The 21,054-nt window shown below is 35.8% G+C and overlaps 1 protein-coding gene across 6 annotated transcripts in view; it reads right to left on the bottom strand.

The window, feature by feature from the left end:
- The window catches only part of LOC113054721 (cAMP-specific 3',5'-cyclic phosphodiesterase 4D-like), a 169,097-nt gene that overhangs the window by 88,859 nt on the left and 59,184 nt on the right, over positions 1–21,054 (bottom strand). Inside the window, exon 1 of one of the 6 annotated variants that reach the window (XM_026220466.1) lies at positions 3,120–3,507. The exons of 4 other annotated variants lie outside the window; for them this stretch is intronic. In XM_026220466.1, coding sequence (XP_026076251.1) covers positions 3,120–3,403 — 284 coding nt within the window. In that variant the 5' untranslated portion in view covers positions 3,404–3,507. Of the gene's footprint in view, positions 1–3,119; positions 3,508–21,054 lie in introns of those variants that run through there. One more of the 6 variants, XM_026220468.1, reaches the window with a different exon arrangement.

Genomic DNA, 21,054 nt, shown 5'->3' with positions numbered 1-21,054 from the left:
CAATCTCTGGGAAAGCTGTCTACATGATTTATTGGCAATTGGAGAACAGCCCGGGTCTTCAAAGGAAACATTTGCAGCAAGACCAGATGAGATACCAGACAAAATGTAATACTGAGGGTTAGAGGCATGTTTAGAAGAGCATCAACACTTGCTGTGATCTGGGACTTGCACGGGCAACAGCATTAGCGATGTTGACTAGCACTAATTGAATAACCACACAATGACTCAGACAGAATGGACAAACAAAAGCCTGACTAATTGTTCTAGTTTCTAACAATGCCAATTCATTTATTCAACTAGATTTGTCAACATTTGGCTTTCTCAAATTATATGCAGACGATTTGTGTTACTATTTCTCAGGCTCAGCCTTTAAAGTGCTTTGAAATGCAATTTCATGAGAAAGTCGGCCAACTGTGCCAGGAGCCAGATGTCTCATGCAATGACTACACGCCATGTGTGGCGTCTTCTCGAGCCAGGCCTGAGTCATCCTGGAGATGCCAACCAAATGTCTTTCATGTGGTCTGTACTGGCAAAGTGCTTTAATTGGAGTGAATACACACAACGTAACACAGAGCACCACAGTGAAGAAGACGTGAGCTTCAGAGAGCTGCTTTGTATTGTGGTCAGCGCTTGAGGGTTTTATGAGCGATTCTGGATGGGATAATATCTGTTGGTGGTTGTAAAATAATGGGAGTGCAGCTCGCTCTGTTTGTGCACGGCGAGTGTGGGTTTGAAAAGGCACTAGCGAACACAACCGATGGGAACTTCTGCTTTCTGATGACAGCTCATGACAGACCCTGAACTTCTGATCTTTTGAACTTTCTATTCGTCAAGGATCCTGTTTGCACAAAAAAAAACCTGTTTTCAACATTGATGATTAGAAATGTTTCATGAGCAGTAAATCAGCATATTAGAATGATTCCTGAAGGATCATGTGACACTTAAGTCTGGAGGAATGATGCTGAAAATATTTTTAATTAGAAAAGTGTTACTTTTATTTTTTTAAATGTTATTTTTAAAAGACTGTAACAATAATATATTCAAGTAGAAAACTGTTATTTTAAATTGCAATTATATTAATATTCTATATAATTATAATATTTAAAATAAAATTTTAAATTTGGAATATATTACAATATTATAAGTATAATGATCTTTCACAATAGTTCAGTTTTTACTGCATGTTTCATCAAATACATGCAGGCTTGGTGAGCAGAAGAGGATCATTTCTTTAAAAAAATTTTTTTTTAAATCTTACTGACCCCAAACGTCTGAATGGCCAAGCTTTTTTGACATGAAACATCAAGTAAATTTAATACAAAAGATAAAGCACTTCAGGTCAGGTGTGTACCAGAGGGAGGCTGCACCAGGAACAATACTGTTCTGGGAGATAAAGAGGTAATAAAGTGCAGCAGCACAAATACAACCTCCTAATTAAAGCAAAGGAAACCGGTGCCTCTCTCAGGAGACACACTCCTTTAAAGGCCAAGTTAAACATCAAACACTATCTTACGCAGCATCGGAAGAGTATGATTGATTCTGTGATCTGGCGCTCAACCACATCACACACAAACAGATGTAGAACAGAGCTGTTTTTTATTCTATACGAGTGGGAGGTTCAAAGCTAGTTTTAAAGGAAGAGTTCTCCCAAAGATGAAAATTTGCTGAACATGTTACTCTTAGGGACATCCAAGAATGTAGATCAGCTTGTTTCTTTATGGGAACAGATTTGGAGAAATGTATTACATCATATTCATTACATCACTTGTTCAATAGTGGATCCTCTGCACTGAATGGGTGCCGTCAGAATGAGAGTCCAAACAGCTGATAAAAACATCATAATAATCCACAAGTAATCCACTCCACTCTAATTTACAAATTAACATCTTATGAAAAGAAAAGCAGAGTGTTTATAATAAACAACAGATGTTTTCAACAGCAAATCATTGGAAAAAATTCAAGTGATTGCACTGGAACTGCATTGCTACCTTGACAATGCAGCCTGTTCATTATCATCATCATCATCAGCAGCAGCAGCTATACAGAGATACCCATTTTAAATATATTTAGTAGCAGAGCAACTGGATGCTATGTTAAGAGCTGGAAATCCATTTACCCTTTGTTGGACACGTGTCGAGGAAAGTGCAGGTCATGGACGCTAAGATGCCATAAAAGCTCAAGCTCTCGAGCACTTTGGAAGGAAGGCGAAAGTGGCACGGCTGCCGTTTTCCATGCATTTTTTGGCGCGACGTGAATAGCCCCAAAATCTGTCTGCACTGGACATGGCATCAGTTTACTGTCGGAGATTTGTCGTGCCGTGCAACATCCAGTGTAGACATACAGCATCACTGATAATAATGGGTTCAGTGAAAAAACTGAACACACTGCTCAGTTTAAATATGTAGTAAAATCTGTGCCTTTAAGCGTTATCACTGCACCGCAGTGATGCTATTCAAAACCTTTTGATTTACGTTGATATTGGAACGCAAGAGAAGAACATAATAAATCATATTTTGGCATTCAAATACATTGTGAATAGTGAAATATTTGATTTTGTGATTTTATTTTATTTGTGAGCCTATAGCTAATATTCCACATTTACTAATGCCAATCAATATTCACTTATTGACACTCAACACTGTGCGTAGCAACACCCTCTGTAAGAGATGAAGGATACATGTAACTATGGCAATGAGACAAGTGGAAGCCTCCATCAAAGCATCAGTGATTCAGAAAACTGTAAGGTGTGTTGGGTTTTCCCAACACAGACATGGGAGTGTGAATCGCAAGTGTGTCTATCTATCTATCTATCTATATACGGTATATCTAGAGAGATAAATAGAAAGATATTTATAAAGATAAATAGATCTATCTATCTATCTATATAAATATATTAACATTTAACATTCAGTCATTTAGCAGATCCTTTTATATAAAGCAACTTACAAATCAGGATTATTAGTAATAGAATTAGTATTCGAAGAACAAAACAAAACACACACACACACAAAAGCAAAACCATGTAAATATATATATATAGAGAGAGAAAGAGAGAAAGAATGAAATCTACACTCAAATAGGGATTAATACAGCTCATAACACAGTATCTGGTCCCTTACCAGGTATGCGCCACTGTAAAGCGTCGCTGCTTGTGGATGTTGTTATTAAGCAGCATGCGACGGAGCAGCCTGGGAGAGTTGCGTGGGGACAGGGTGGTCGGAGACAACCTGGGGGACATTGAGGACGGGGATCTCTGGCCCCTGGGGCGGCGGGGACACTCCTGCTGCAGCAGGTTCTCTCTCAGGATGCGCACCAGGTCCTCGTTTAAACCCACATGGTCCCCGTGGTGGAGCTGCTTCGGCGGGACCACCAACGTGTCTTGGCTGCCTCCTGGCTGAGCCATTCCTGGGAAAGCAAAGTGTCACTTTCTTGCTGTTCCTATCCGTTAAAAGAAACTTGCAAAAACTCAGAAGCTGACAACAGGGTACGAGCGCCTCCAAGTCATTCCTCCATTGAAGTCAAGGTGTTCGTTCCTATTGCAAAATCCTGCCAGCGCTCCAGCGCGGTTAGAGAGACTGTGTGTTCTCCGTGCACTTGCAGGGGGTGAGAGCATGTGAGCGAGGAAGAGAGAGAGGAAGGGAGTGTGCTGTGTGCACATAGAAAGGAGGAGATTCACCCGTCTGTGTACTAACACAACATCATGCTGGTTACTGAATAAACCGGCCTCTCCCAGCAGCAGGCGAGGGGCGGCCATAGTAAATACATCAGAGGATTTGTACCACAGACAGGGCAGTAGGGGCAATTTCATTCGTACTTCTCATTTATCTGTCTGCAGGCTGGAAAGTGATTAATGAGCAGTCTTGATTTGATGGATGCTTTGTGTAATAATGTGCACCTCAAATTGAAAGGCATCACAGATAATGTGGCATGTGCATCAGTGTTATCATGATGTATATAAATGAAAGAAGAGAAACCAAGAATAAGATCCAATGACTGGCTCCATCAGTTCAAATTTAAAAGATGGTTGTATTAAAGAAAATATATTAAACTGATAGCTCTGGCTCTGCAAATGTATTCAATGGGTTACGCTGTAAAAAAACAAACTATATACACACTCAACATGAGAATTCAAGCTGCTACAGACCATTAAAGCAAAGCATGAAGTATTTAACTTGGAGGAAGAACTGTTTATTGTGATTAGTATTTTTATTAATAACTGTAACTATTTACTGAACACTAAACCGCCTTCAATAATTGAAGACATTTAATTAAAAGTCTTCAAACAGGTGTTTGTGAATGAATCAGGACAGCAGTGTTTGGAGAGGTCTGTGTTAAGCTAGTGAAGATCACACTAGAGGTCAAATATGTTTAATCAATTCAAAGAGCAGCAGCACAAGCTCTAGATCTGTATGAATGAGCTTATCTCAATACACGCAGCGTGTCTGAAATCAAGCTCTCTCTGTAATAGAGCATGACAGAGGTCAACATCAAATGGCCTTCATTCATGCCAGTTTCGATGCTGAAATGATATATCATGCAGTCCTACTGGATTTTATTATGATAATGATGATGATGATGATGATAATGAACAGGCTGCATTGTCAAGGTAGCAATGCAGTGCCAGTGCAATCACTTGAATTTTTTCCAATGATTTGCTGTTGAAAACATCTGTTGTTTATTATAAACACTCTGCTTTTCTTTTCAAAAGATGTTAATTGGTAAATTAGAGTGGAGTGGATTATTTGTGGATTATTGTGATGTTTTTATCAGCTGTCTGGACTCTCATTCTGACGGCACCCATTCACTGCTGTGTATAGACACCACTAGATAGGCTTAACTAGTCTAGAAAGTCTAGTTCTTAAAAAATAAAAAGTAAAAACAGGTAGAAAAATGTTCCATAAAAGAACACTATATGACTCATTCACTATGTTCAGTTTTCTAACATCTATAGCTTTATGTGATGAACAAACTGAAATGAAAGTCATTATTTAGCTGAATCCTACCTTATATATACAGAGTGCTTTGATATTCTATAATTACGCTACATATGTAAAGGAAAAAGTATGTAAAATTGTTTAATTCAAACCAAAAAAGATACTAAACATGCAAAAATGTCAACAGAATCAAAATATTATAAGCATACAAATTAAAACAATAATAAATAAGTAGAACACAATAGTAATTTAAAAAAAATGCAGAGTGAAGGAGAACGAGTTCCGAACTCCCACTGATGTGACAGATTGTAGGAGAGAAAACATTTACAAAATGCAACTCTGCACATTCTGGAGTGTTTTACTGAATCCTTATGAATGTCTTTAATAAGCACTGTCCTGCTACTTCTGCATAATCAACACTAAGATCAAAGTAACCCGAACACACTGCATTTGCTCAGGGAAAACAAACAAGGGTGTTTATTATAAACTGATTTGCATTTTCAGAGAAATGTGCTCAATCTAGAGTGACTTTGACATCGCCTAAAAATTCTATGCTAATGATTGAGTTAATGATCTCATTTCAAACGCGGAATAGAGATGAATCACGACACGACGAGCCTGTGGAAGATCCCAGGCAGGCTGTAATTAAGAAAGAGAAATGAATCTAATTAAGTCCAAAAACGCTACTCCACATGGACATATGTCCATTTTTTTTGCATATATAATTATTGTTGTGTTGTCTAAACAGCAAACAATTATAATTATTATTATAAAATTATATTATTATTTAAAAGCAATATGTAATTAGAGAGCGAGAGAGAGTGTGTGTATTGGTAAACCACACACACATACAAACACACACACATACACGTTTGTTTTTGTGAAACGTGTGTTCATCCCATAGGTGTAATGGTTTTTATACTGTACAAACTGTATATTCTATGGCCCTACACCAACCCTACACCAACCCTCACAGGAAACTAATAATTTCTCAAAAAAACTCATTCTGTATGATTTATAAGCGTTTTGAAAAATGAGGACATGGGTTATGTCCTCATGAGTCACCCTCTCCTTGTAATACCTGTGTCATACCCATGTCATTATACAGAGTTGTGTCCTGATATGTCACAAATGTATAAATGTATAAAACTGTCAGTAGATGGCAGAAAAGATCTAAATGCATGTCACTGTGTCATCCATTCATTCATTCGTTCAATTCATTTAAATTGCTGATTCATTTAGAAATTAAGTTAATGGCTCTCTTTATGAAGGGTTAATACAAAACTTTCTCCGTCCACACTAGCGTTTTCCAAAAGTGCCTCATCCACACAGAAACGTCAGAAAATGTTAAATTCGGTCTCTGCGCATGTGTAAATCCTTAAAAAAGTTCACTGCGTATGTTACACATGGAACAGACATGAGACGGTTTTTATGAAGTTTTTCTGACAGGAAATTTGGGTCCACTCACACACACTGACGATTGTATGTCTGATCTATAACGCAAATGCCCTCATGTTGTGTCGCAAATAGCGATAGTGAGTAAATCTTTGCAGGACTGTGATATGAAGAGTATACAAAGTAACATCTCTATAACAATAGTGTGAAAGTGCATAGGACATAACGTGCACAATACCAGTATAAACACGGATATCTATTGGTATAATATGCGTCACATGAATAAATTTGCGTCATCATTTTCAAAAGCCCCAGTTTTCACAGTCCACACTGAAGACAGCGTTTTCAAATTTATCCGCTTTGGAGAGCGTTTTCCAAAAGCTATGTTTTCCATCTCAGTGTGGACAGAAGGCCAAAACGGTCAGAAAAATATACGTTTTCAAATGAAAACGTATTAGTGTGGACATGGCCCCAAACGCGATCCATTCAGAATTTGTGTGTTGCTTGGAGACGCACAACAGTTCTGCTGTGGCTTTAATAAATAATATTCATAAACAAAACTATGAAAAACAACATAACTGCGTTTACATTATAACAAAATTATGTTATTATTTACCGAACTATAAAATGAATATCACATTTGCACTTGTGCTATTCGGGACAAAAACAGAACTCGTATGATATTGTACTTGTTGCTCATGTGATATTGCTAATAAATATGACACAAAAACTCAATACAAACTCTTGAATTGGAACTGCATTCAATAGGCTCCATCACACAGAGAGTAGCTGCCTTGTATTATGTTCGTCATTAAACAGCTGTACAGATGTGTTCGATTTAAAGCAGCACTGAGAAGACTGCTCAATATGTTTTCAAATCAATTTCGAGGTACTTTGATGTTATACCAATCAGTCTACGCAGCATCTAACATGTTTGAACGTGTTATCTTTTTCCATAACATATACATATATATATATATATATATAAATGCAGACATGCCGAAATATTCATTTATTCTTTCAAGTCTTCAGTTATGTATGTATTTATTTGTTTGTTTATTTATTCCTTCATTTATTTATGTTATTAAAATTGTCATAGTCAATGTTTTGATTGACAATTTCATCGGCAAAAATCAACATCTTTTACTGTACCATATTCAGCCATAGCTCGTGATGTGAAAAAACAAGAAAAAGGCGCCTAAATTAAAAAAGTGACGTGCCCACAACTGTAACCCTTAAAATGATATGTGAAGGGAGGAAATAAATGAATAAATAAATTAACGAATAAATTTACGAATTAAATAATCCACAATAATCCATGATTTTTAGCTTCAGTCATTGCAGTCTCTAAATCGTACAATGCATGGCAAATGGTAACAAAATCTATGAGACTTCAAAAAACATGCACAGACAAATCCATATTAAACCCTGCGACTCGTGACGATAGTCATCTACATTTTGGATGCCCTGGGGATAAGCAGATAGACATTCATTTTTCTTTTTTGAACTATCCCTTTAAGAACAGGCACTCGTTTGTGTGTGTGTCAATCGCACAGCGTTATGTTGGTGATAAAGGCAGCGCACTATTAAGTGGCACACCACAGCTTCAGGGACGCCGTCTCACGAGTTCATCAAGTTCAGCGTGTACATAAGCAGAGGACAAATTTCCAGAACGCCAGCTTGCATCACACAGTTGAGGCGGTGTGTTGCCGCCTACATCTTTACTATAGCAACCAATGCATCCCAGAAGATAACTATGCTGCCTGAACACACAGCGACTTGATCTGATCGCATGTGAGTGGCAATAAAACCAATGGACAGAATGGAATAATCCAACGCTTCAAGAAAAGTAAGACAAAAGCCTTCAGGATGAGGTCTTTGCTGCCATCTTGTGTTAATAACTGACCCTGACACCACAGAAAAATCCTAAACTGATATATAAATCATTTTGCTTTTGTGTTGCATATAATTTTTTTTAAAACAGCATAAACACTTACATTAAACAGTTTACAAAACATTTTACATTAAACATTTTGTGTTGTAACAAAACAAAGGTAAATCAAAAATATCTGGCTGCAGTTCCCTAAATGACCAACAGAGAACAGACTGGCATCATGGATCGAGATTTGCATGAGACAGTATGAAATATATCTAGTCTCACAAGCTGCACTGCAATAGCATCACTTTTTACTACAGTATTTTAACTTCTTGGATTATTCTTAAACACAGCCCCTTTAAAGATATAAATTAACATATTATTAGGATAAAATAGTTATACATTCGTTTTTTACTAAATGATTATGCATGCAAAACAAACATGTTGCTATAAAGTTTTTAAGATGCTTTATCAAAAAGTGAACAACTCCTGCTTAAGTCCTCATTTGTAAACCACTTTGGTTAAAAGCATCTGCTAAATGAATAAATGTGAATGCAAATGTAATTCTCTGATGTTTTATCCACCGCCAGCTCCCATCACAGCTTTTGTATGGGTTTGTTCAAATCACTAACATGAAGTATGAGCAATAGATTTCGATTTTGTTCACAGATGAGGGGTGACGGGTGCTCTGTGCACTTGCAATAATATCTATTGTATTTATCAAATACGAAGTGGAAAAAAATGCATTTTAATGAACGTATGCAAAAATAAATCAATTAACGTGGCTACAGTCACAACCAGCGCACTGTTTCTGTAAAGTGCTATAGATGTTCATGACTCACGTCCCAGATTCTTGAAATTGCTGTGCTCGTGGAGGCACTGGGTCTTTTATTTGTGAGCGGACTGATTGAATCTCACAAGGCAAAAAGCGTCTCCAGATTATTCATAATTACTAGGGACAAATCTGGAAGAATCTTTTGTAGTCGCTATCAACACATAACGGTGCGTGCACTACAGGCACGTCTGGGTACAGATGCGTCAGCGTATTTGCATTTAAAACAAATCACTAACTGAAAAGGAGGGCCCATGCTGGCACTTTAAATGCCTTTTAAGCAACACTATAAATTAAATATCAGCACTGAATGCAGTGCCACAAATATAGAACTAAATAAATGGGCATGAATTATTGATTTGAATTTAAATGATATATTTATTTCTAAACTAATCTACAATTCTCTCTCATTCAGTTTTATGAGTCTCTAACCGGTTTCTTGTTTCATGTAACGTGATGATTTTGTTTTCTTGCTTGGGCTCAAAAGTTTGAGGTAAGTACATTGTTGTTTTTTAGAAAGAAGTAGCTTAGTCTCTGCATTTTTGTAATAAAAAATACAGCAATATATATATATTTTTACAATTTTATTAGAGATACACATAATATCAGAACGTTACCAGAATCAGCGAATAATGGCTTAACATTTAAAAATCAGCATCAGCCCTATATTAAAAATGATATTGATATGCCTTGCTGATTAGAAGAATAACTCTCATGTGCTCAGGTTGTGTTAGCGATAAGATCACCTCTGCAGTGTGCTCATTATTGAAAGAAACGTTTGCCAGAATAGTGATTAGATTTACTGTTTTGGATAACCACATTTAATATGAGAAGACATGTACAGAATGAGCCTGCTTTGTGTGATACAGTCAACAGCCTAGGGGGCACTGTAGGCCTACTTACAACGATATGAAAGTAAAATACACAAATAACATTAAGATCAGGTCAGAAGCTACATCTTACATGTATAAAAATCACAAACATGACTCTTATTAATACAATTTTATACATACGGATTTATTCATTAATATGTAATTTGAAACTGAAACAGAAAATTTAAATACAAGAAGCTCTAAAAGATTTCCAGGATTTTTACAAATATTTTGCTTTAGACTATCAACAAATGTTAAATCTACAAATAAAATGTTAGGGTTACCACTGCATCTCTCTAATTAAAAAAAAAAAAAGTACATTGATTGATTTGTAGTTGATTTACAGTTACTTTCAAATCGTTTAATGTACTGTACTACTGTATTATTATAAAAGAACTTCATCATTGTTACTAATTATAACAAGTCTTTGTTAAAAACTAATCAAATTTTAAAAAGAATGTTTATAATCGCTGTACAGGAGAGAAAAATATCGGTATCGGCTCTCATCCAAAATAAGCTGAAAAATATCGGTATATCAGAACCAAAAAAACGATCAATCTCGTGCATCCCTAAATTTAATATAGCTGCTTCTATTGGAATATATTTTTAAATGTAACTTATTTTTGTGATTTAATGCTTAATTTTCAGTATCAGTATCATTTTCAGTTTGTAGTGTTGCATGATTCTTCAGAAATCATTCTAATATAGAAACATTTCTGATTATTAGCAAAGCTGCTTTTTTTTGGGAGGGGGGCATTTTGTGGATTTATTCAGGATGATTTGATCAATAGAAAGTTCAAAAGAGCAGTATTTTTTCACATGGAAGCTGGTGCTAAAAACCTATTCTAACTTGCATTTGCCTGACAAAAGAAAAAGAGAACACAAAGTTAAGTGAGAAACATGAAAGCAGCACATTAAATATTTAACTGCAGAATGCAATTTACCAATTACAATTAAGTTAGGAGCTGTGTATAAGCCGGTTTATTTTGCTATTCTAACTAGTATCAACGTTTATAAAATTTGTTGCAATTAATTTAACGCATGTAGCTTTTTTTGTGCTATCCATTTTTGGTTAACAACTCCCCCAACTTAACATTAAAATACCCTTCAACTTAAAGTAACCCTACCGATGGTGTGAATAATAGCACTTAATGTCATGTTATCAACAATAAAATCTAAATGCATGAAAAAGGAGTGATTTTAGCCTTTTATAACAATATTATCCTTGTCAAAACCACGATTCCTTATTATACTCTATACTAAAGGCTCACTGTAGGGTGAAACCAACACATGAACATTCAGATTGCAACCAGCCGTGTGACACAGCAGTGCTCTTATTAACACTCGTGTCCTATCCAGAGTGAGAACAGAACGTCTACCTTTCCTGAGCACGGGTCTGTCTGACAGGAACAGTCACCACGGATACATCGGCAGGTCTTGCCTTCAGCCTCATAAAGAGTTTGCATGTGCTCTGTGAAGGAAATGCACATTTCTCTGCTTCCATACTGAGGCGAGTTTACACGATTGCGATTTTAGTGATGTCAGCTATGATGGGAACACGGCTCATTAAACGCTGCTGAAGTTACAGTCGACACTTCAGCTACTTTCATAGCAATGTTCCTGACCTTTGGCAATGTGTAGGTCGTGGCTATGCTGGTAATTCTGTGATGAATTTAGCCGTTTATTCTGCATGTGCATGAATAAATGAGCTTCAAAAGCCACAGGCGAGAACATGAGGCAGTAATGCAGTTTGCTTATGCAACCACAGCAGAAATGCACAGCAGGCTTAATTAGAGTAATAGTTTACACAAACATTTAAATATGCTGAAAATGTACTCACCCTCAGGCCTTCCAAGATGTAGATGAGTTTATTTCTTCATTGTAAGAGAATTGGAGAAATGTATCATTACATCACTTGCTCACCAGTTGATGCTCTGCAGTGAATGGGTGCCGTCAGAATGAGAGTCCAAACAGCTAATAAAAACATCACAATAATCCACAAGTAATCTACACACTCCAGTACCTCAGTTAATGTCTTGTGAAACCAAAACTACATGTTTGCAAGAAACAAATTCATCAAGTCTTTTTAAATTTAAACCATCACTGGCCAAAATACTAAACTCCTAAATCCATAATAACGATCTCTTCAGTAAAAAAGTCCATCTCCCCTTGCCCTCTCACATCAAAATCTACCCACATATTTGTTTAAAACTGTTTTTGCTTACAAATGGTGCTTGATCTGTGCATATTTCTCTCCTGATTCAGAAAAGATGACTTTTTCACTAGAGAAGGTAGTATTATGGACAGAGGACTCATATTTTAGCCGGAAGCAATGGTTTAACTGATGGACTGGAGTGGTGTGGATTATGTCTTGTGATGTTTTTATTAGCTTTTTGGACTCTCATTCTGACGGCACCCCTTCACTGCAGAGCATCCATTGGTGAGCAAACAAACACATCTACTGTACATCTTGGAGGGTGTGAGGATGAGTACATTTTCATCAACTTTTTATTTTGGGGTGAACTGTTCCTTCAACATAAAGAACACTAGAACATACACTAGATTCAATCCTACGTCTATAATGATCAGCGTGGGTAAGTTCAGAATGGCGAACTATCTATTTTTGACAATCATTTCCAATTTGACAAATGAATGCAAGTGATATTAACTTTGATAATTATCATATCATTACATTTTTACACAAAACTGAGTATTAACAAAGTGAAAACTATTTGCCAAATCACACATGCATCGTGAGATTGTGTTAGTGTGTATAGTGTAGCATACAGTAGTATTGTTTGAATCATCATTGCATAATAAAAAAAAATAGTGCACAGTATACAGTCTATACAGTATCCTCGTATTCCATTCTTAACATCCACACATCAACAGGACCAGAAAACGTATGGCACATATCAACCTCATGGATATGCATGAAATGTAAATGAGACATATCTCTGTAAAAAAAAGTATGTTGTAATGGCTTGAACATGTAAAAGCATAAATACAAGCGTTAAAGCTCTAGAAATGAATCCCCTGCTGTGTTGGATGTCAACATTCAGCTCTGAGAGGCAAAAACATCATTATTGCACATCAGTATTATAGCATTCAATTACTATCAGGGGCACCTCTATTTGCCTTGATCAAGAGTGGCAGCTAAATTCAAATGCGAGGCCTGAGGAATACACAGAAAACATTTAAAACTGAACCAAAGAGCTGCTCAGGATATTATATATGTCAGTTTGAATTTTCAGCTACATTAGGGCTGCTGTGGGTTCCAGCCATCAAGGTACGGCCCTATGAAATCAGTTTTATTTTTTTCCAAATCCCATTTCAGAGATCATGTCTAATTAATTAAATTCATGAAACTTAAACAATTTAACATCAATTTTAACAACAAAAAAATAAATTTCAGTGCCCTATGAAATGTTTTATTTTTTCCAACCTTATGTTTTATTCAAGAAGGGGTCTGACAGCCAAAAAATACAATTTGACTAGCTTAATAATTTTAATGCTTTGTTGCTAGAATGTAAAAAATATCAGTGTTAAATATTTTTTAATTGTTGTTTTCTAAAAAAAAAAAAATTATTTGGAAAGAAAGACAAAACAGTAAAAAGCACATTTTATTTATGCTATGGTGAAAAAAAAAATTGCTTACCAATGCCTACGTCCCAATGTTTAATTTTTTTACACACATACATACACACAGAAATATATATATATATATATATAACATCATAATGTATACATAATAATTAATAAAATTTAAAATAACTAATAATAATACAATTTTGCCTAATTTATAATAAAAACCATGACCCTACATAGGACTATCAGAATGCTGTAAGATCAATGGTTTAAAAAAAAACTATATACAGACAGACAGACAAATAGATAGATAGATAGATAGATAGATAGATAGATAGATAGATAGATAGATAGATAGATAGATAGATAGATAGATAGATAGATAGATAGATAGATAGATAGATAGATAGATAGATAGATAGATAGATAGATAGATAGATAGATAGATAGATAGATAGATGACCGTGATACAAACCGAACTGTGAAAATGTTGAACCATTCCATGCCTAATAAATAGACAGATAGATAGATTTCACTTTGCTTGAATTACTTTCTACATAACCTAAAGGCCTCTGAATTAGGGCTGAAACGATTCCTCGAGTTACTCGAGTTACTCGATTACAAAAATTCCTCGAGGCAAAAACTCTGCCTCGAAGCCTCGTTAAATTCCTATGACGCGCACTATACTCGCGGCGCAGGGATTTGATTGTGTCACACGGACCGTTTATTCACACGGACCTTTTGAATTTAGTTGGCGCGATGGCGGAGAATAGATATAAATAAACGGCAGAAATTGTCTAAAGTGTGGGATCATTACACACGTAATAAAGGAGAACAAGGTGCAGTGTCTCTACTGCAAAATAGAGCTGACATACCACAACAGCACATCTTCCATGATTCAGCATCTGAACAGAAGACATCCACTCTATGCTGTTTCACCAAGCATCGCTGAAACAAGGCAAGTTAACGTAGTCTAAGCCTATTGATGTTCGCTGATTTTAATCCCATACTGCATTTGTAGCGATGTCGTGATGCGGTTTGACTAGATATGATGTCTAACTTTGATGACGTTTTAAAGTAGTAAACGTAACTATCACGTTCAATTGCAAGAGAGTATAGCCTAAAAAAGAACCCATTCACACACACACACACACACACACACACACACGTACATTTTGATGTTTGTTTTGAGATTACAGCTTATTATTTATAATTGTTTATAATTGTTCTATTTACATATTTTTTTTATACATTTTATACATTGTGTACCTGTTTGGCTTGATATTTTATATTCATTTTTTGTTCTCAGGTTAACTAAACTAAATTTGCAGAAGGTGCAATCCTTTTTTTGTAATGTTGTGTATTAAGAAGACAAAAAACTAAGTTTATATTCATATTAGTTTTACAATACATGTTATACATGTTACAGTAAGTTCACTTAACTGTACATTGTTCTATAATTGTTGGCAATGCCAACTTGGCACTTAACTTTTGGAGCCAAACTTTTGGACTTGGAAATAAATACCTCTGTTGAGAAATAAAAGCCAAATGCTTGTTCATTTTACAGCCACATCATTTTTGTTATGCATTATTTGTTTTGGTTGTTCAAAAACACACACAAATAGTTTTATCCGATTACTCGATTAATCGATCGATTAAGTGCTAGATTAATCGATTACAAAAAGAATCGATAGCTGCAGCCCTACTCTGAATGAACGTCGACAGCTCTACACCTTTCTCTCTCTGTTTTCCCTTTCATTCTCTCTCTCTCTCTCTCTCGGGGTGAAGGTGGCGGGTCACTTGGATGTGGTGTCTGACCCTCTACTCTGAGGGAAGAGCACCCCAGGCATTTTTAGCCGTGAAGGGCTTTACAGCTGGAAGCATTCACTTCTTTCTCAACGTGCCCTACACTCACACAATTTTCCCCTAGGAAGAAAACGAGTGTAAGCTGCCACATCACACAAACCCCTCCATACATATACCATCCACCTTTTCCTGCACCTCCGACTCAATTAGCTGGTTTTTCTCCCGGCGGCACCCACAAAAGAAGAGGCAACACAGACCGCAGAGACGTGAGCTAGAGATATTTCGCTTGCTTTTAATGTTTTCAAGACTGATTAAAAACAAGACGTCAAACCACAGATGTGGATGTTAAAAAATGTCATTCACTTAAAAAGTGACATATTCTATATTTTTTTTCCATTGAAGTTCATTTCTAATGATAGCTTAACATTTCATATAGTTATACAGCAGATTTCCAAGACAATTTTCTGCCAGTATCAAATAAAAAATATTTGGTACTGTATCTTTAAGGCGATACAGAGTGTACTGTATGTGTGTGTGTACAGTGCCTTTCATGCTGATGTATGTGAGCTATCTAAGTGAGTGAGTGCGTGTGTGTGTGTGTGTGTGCGTGCACTGTACCTTTATGGATTCTTTAAGGTTTATACCTTTCAGCTATCTATATATATATCTATATATATATATCTGTGTGTGTGTGTGTGTGTCTGTGTGTGTTGTACCTTTAAGGCTTCCATACAAAGTAACTATACTTTAATGTTCAATTTATTTATAAATCACATTTAAAACAACTTTAATTCACCAAAGTGCTGTACATAAAGCATAAATCTAATTACAGCATTTAAAAAATGCACAGACCTAATCGCTGCATTAGTACTGCATAGGCTTAAACACAACAGTAAAGTCCATATAAGCATAAAACAACCCGATCACCTATCATTAAAAGCACAGGAGAAAAGATGTGTTTTTAATAGACATTTAAATTCAGACAGTGTAGAAGCTGTTCTGATAGAAGCAGAATGTTCCATAATTTGGGACCAGCAACAGAAAAGGCTCTATCTCCCCTACATTTGAATCTAGTTCTGGGAACCCAAAACATATGTGTAGTCTGAGATCTGACTGATCTGACAGGATTGTGACAGCAAATGGGCAGCCGCATTTTGAACCAACTGAAGTTGATGTATAGATGAGACGGCAAGCTATAGTAAAGCGAGTTACAATAATTGAGTCCTGAAGAGATGAAAGCATGTACAGTCTCAAAACTCTTTTTTTTTTCACTAATCTATGAAGATAGTAAAAGCCAGAGCTCACTTTACGTACTGTATCTTTAAGCATATAAACCTTTATATCTTTATCTATATCAGAATATAAAAATGGACATGTTAGGCAAATCATAAAAATTTTCCCATTTTCAAATCGAGAAATGTATGCTTCGCTTTTCTTTAGAGCAAGAGATGAGGAGTTCGTCTATGTATTCTATCATTCTTCTGTTGCCCCTAAAGAATGATGGGAAAGAGGTTTGGTCCTGCAAGCCTACTGCTTTCTGTCTAGCTTATTAGTTATTTATAATCAATTCACAAAACACATGAAAACTTAACTGCACAGTCCACATAGTCAGCTATAACTAACAGTGTTCAATACCAATCTGCTTCCGCCTGTGTGGACTGGTCAACGTGAAGAATGAATCCACATCCAAACTCTTCCTTTCAAAAAGAACATCCTGTTTTCACTCATATGTCCCCTTTAAAGCTACAAAGACAATCCCAAATTGTATTTTGCAAATGAAAACATATTATTCATGACTGCATATTAAAGAAGCACTGACGTCTCTGGTGAACTTGGGAAGTGTGTCATATCATATAGCATACGTCATTCATATTAAATCAGAAGACTAATTTCCTGAGAAGCATGTCACAATTAACAGCATCCTGTGAAAAGCTGAGAATGAAGCGCAGGTGTAAAGCTTTAGCACGGCACCGCAGGAGAGCACTGACTTGATTTCAGCTCATTTGCATTTCCCTGATTCCCTCGCTTCGCTATAGATCTTTGTGCTGGCTACGCAGTGCACCTCAGAGCTGCAAGCATCAGCTGCTTTAATAATCCATTACCCTGTCCACGTCTTCCTGCAATAAACTGATTAATTGTAAATCTAGCCCAATGCTCTGCTTTAAACATAACAAAGCTCATGAATATAAATCAATAATGATCATTTTAATTGTTTTAAATCATCAAAGCATCAAAAGCAACATATCAACACATTATATGCATTAAATGTCAATATATGCATGTAAGGCCAGGCTTTAAATGCAATTTTAGTTCAGATATCTGTGGAAACACAGTGACACATTTTTACATAATTCTTTGATGAAAAGAAAGTTCTATTAGAATCTCTTGTAACATTCTAAAAGTCTTTACTGTCACTATCTTCATTAGTAGTTGCAACCCTGGTACATTTATCACAGTAAATTCACAGAAAGTGAATTTTTACAAGCATCAGGAAACACGAGGAAAGCAGGTCACGTCCACTTAAAATAAAATGTATACGGTTTATGTGCAGCAGAGGAGCCGTTGAATTCTCCTGCAGATTTTTAGCAAATAATAATAACCACTTTAGCACCTTCTAATCTTCCCTCAGCTGCAAGTTTGACTAAAACTATAAGACATAAAGGCTCTCTGGTCTGTTACTAAGAGATGCATTTGAGTCCGCAGTAGAAGAGTCCCAATTCACACTTCTGTCATTTCACGTTTTAAAAGAGCCATTAAAAGGGCAAGAATGTTTCTAGCTGTTTTGAAGAGTTTGGTCTACTATGTGGACATATTCACAAACACAAACACTTTCCCAGTCCACCCAGAACATTTATTCGAATAAAACTTTAAAATAAAGTACACTGATTGTTCCATGAAGAACCTTTAACATCTCTGAAATTTTTTTAAAAGGTTATTTATAGTAGATTTAAGATTTATAGTCTTTAAACTTTTTTTTAGATTAATAAAATGTTCTTTACAGTAAATAAAAATTGGAATCTTAAGAATTGTTCATTGAAACGTTGTTTGGTGAAACTTCTGTCATCACAAAAAAAAAAAAAAAAAAAAAAAAAAAAAAAACATCAAAATCGATTCCAACAACCTGGTCATTTTCCTGGATCTAATTAAATGGTTTAAATATGTTTCCATAAAACAAAAAGGATATCTAATCAATTTAATTCTTAAACCTTTAATAACTGAATTTATTAAAATTAACAATAACATAACAGGGGCCTATATGAAATATGTTTTGTTTTTGTTTTTTAGAAAATCTGTATTGTCCGTTTTAAATTTGATGGATTTTATGATTTCATATAAAAAACTATTAAACAAAATGGTATTAAACTTAATGGTATTATGCATAAAACTTAAATGTAACAATCTAAATTATATTTCATTAAATTAAATAATTAAATTAATATATTAAGTTGTAACCATACAAACATTTAAATAATTCCTTTTATTTTTGCCATTCATTTTGGCATACATACAAATTAAAACAGTAGAAAAAATGTGTAATTTTCCTTAAAGAAAAATTGTATAAGCTACTATTATTTTATTTTTTACTTTACAACAGAAATACATTTCTGCCATCATTTACTTGAGCTGAACCAAACTTTAATTTTGAAAGGTTGTAGTAAAGACCTTTATTGTAAGATACACAGAGAGTTTCTATGTGTTTCTGATGACTTGTTTTTTAAAATAACATTTTAAAAGGGATAACAGGCCCGCCTAACAAAAGTGTGGAATATGGTAAAAAATACAACATATAAATAACTGTGATCATGATAAATTGCAAAAACCCAGGGTGAGAGCTGAGGGTAATTAGCATGCCAACCGTTCAGCCTTTACCTTCATTTGAGAAGGCAACATGAGCCAGGTGATTGGCCATTGGCCATGCTAAAACTAATCTATTTCCTGCCAACCTCAGTCCAGCTGAAGACGACAGGGGAAGGGAATCGAGTCCTGTGTGCTGCTGACTTTGGCAAAAACATCTCATTCTCTCACATCTTTTCACAGTTGCAGTAGCGTAGCCTTCTCCCTGGTGTGAGATCTCATTTGTGTCCTGCAATCGCTTTCACATGCTTCAGGAAACCATCTGTGAATGAAATGTGCCTTACACCTGTAAAAGCACGTGCAGCTGTTTGGAGCTGGAAGCCGTCGCTGGTTCTAACGCATATAAACAGAGGCTACAGAAGTCTGTATTAGACATTGTTGGTCTCCTTTGCTGAGGAAGCTGAAACAGAGGAACTCCACATTCATACAGGATTTATATGATGCCCTTATGGCTCCAAATTAACTGTTTGTGACGCTCAACCAGAGTAGAATGTTTTCACATTTTTTATAACAAATTTGTTAGCATCGAACCAAAGCTTTCTAATAAACAAACATCAGAAGCCATGCAGAATGAATGAAGCCAGGTTCCTGTATGCACATACAGACAAGATGAGGATCCATGCCAATAAGCCTGCTCAGGCATTTGGATGTGATTTTGTTATGAGGTAACACTGAGTGCTGGCAACTGCACTTACTCAGATGAAGAAATTATATAGCTTGTCCTACCCACACAATCTGTGCAGGGGATGAAATGCTGCGGGCATATTTCTGCAGTGCTCGACAGTACAACCAAAATCATACTGCTACAGAAAAGCCCTTACTTCACAAGCACACCAAGCTGAAGATAATTGTTTTCATTGCTTTCTATAGTACAAATACTCATTCAGACTAACAGAGTGGACAAAAATGGCCTCAAACACACAAGACCCTGACTATTTCTCATCAGTAGCAGTCAACAGAGCTGTATTAGTTACTCGTGGCTTCACAGTTTCTTATTGCAAAGCTTATGTTTTCATGCAATCACAGAGAGTTATAAGGAAAATTGGACCCTTGTGGTCAAGCACACTGAAAAATCAGCCTGTCTGCCCTCCGTAATGCAAGACGCTGACAATGGCAAACAGGCGAGTACATATGATGGCTGCAGTGTTATATTTGCATGAACAACCTAGCTCGGTTCTTGTATTTTGCTGAAAGCACCCTGATTTCAAGGCTGCTCTTGCCTTTATTGAATTCACCACTAATTGGCCCACAGGATTGTCTTAAATGATTCAGCAATACACAAGCACGTGATCAAAATGCAGGCTGGAGGCACTTAGAGGTTAACTCTTCAAATGGCAGCATGCACACTGACCATCTGTTATCGAATTACAGCAATGTTTTAAGGTCAAATGTTTGCTGTAAGTGTTTGGATTTGAAACGGTTCCAAAGCCAATATCCAGTTCATACACAGATATCAAAAATACACTGATGTACTTTTACATTTTCTGTGGTGTTTGCTCGTGCAAAACTCAACAGCACAATGCTTCAGGGCTGTCAAATTTGTTTTGAAAATATTGAATATTTGTCTAATTTTTTTTTTTAAATCCACATTCGAATGCAAAAAAACTTCTACTTTTGTGACTGCTTTTAGGTCCTTTGTATTAAACTATACAAACATGCATTGTGCAGGTTTTTTTTTTTTTTTTTAGATAGGTAAACTGTTTTTGTGGTTTTAAGAAAAAGCACCTCCGCAGCGCTCTTAACATGAGAGAAAGACACAGTCTTTCTGCTTGCTGCAATAAATCACTATTTTTCTGCATATATATATTATTATGATATTTTCAGAGATGACAGACGTTATAGGAAATATGTTATATGAAACCCTAATTTTGACAAAAAATGACATTCAGCCTATTT

This window comes from Carassius auratus, chromosome 35, assembly GCF_003368295.1.
Source record: "Carassius auratus strain Wakin chromosome 35, ASM336829v1, whole genome shotgun sequence".
Taxonomy (NCBI): domain Eukaryota; kingdom Metazoa; phylum Chordata; class Actinopteri; order Cypriniformes; family Cyprinidae; genus Carassius; species Carassius auratus.
Note: the sequence above shows the minus strand (reverse complement) of the source record. Positions and strands in the feature narration are given on the sequence as shown.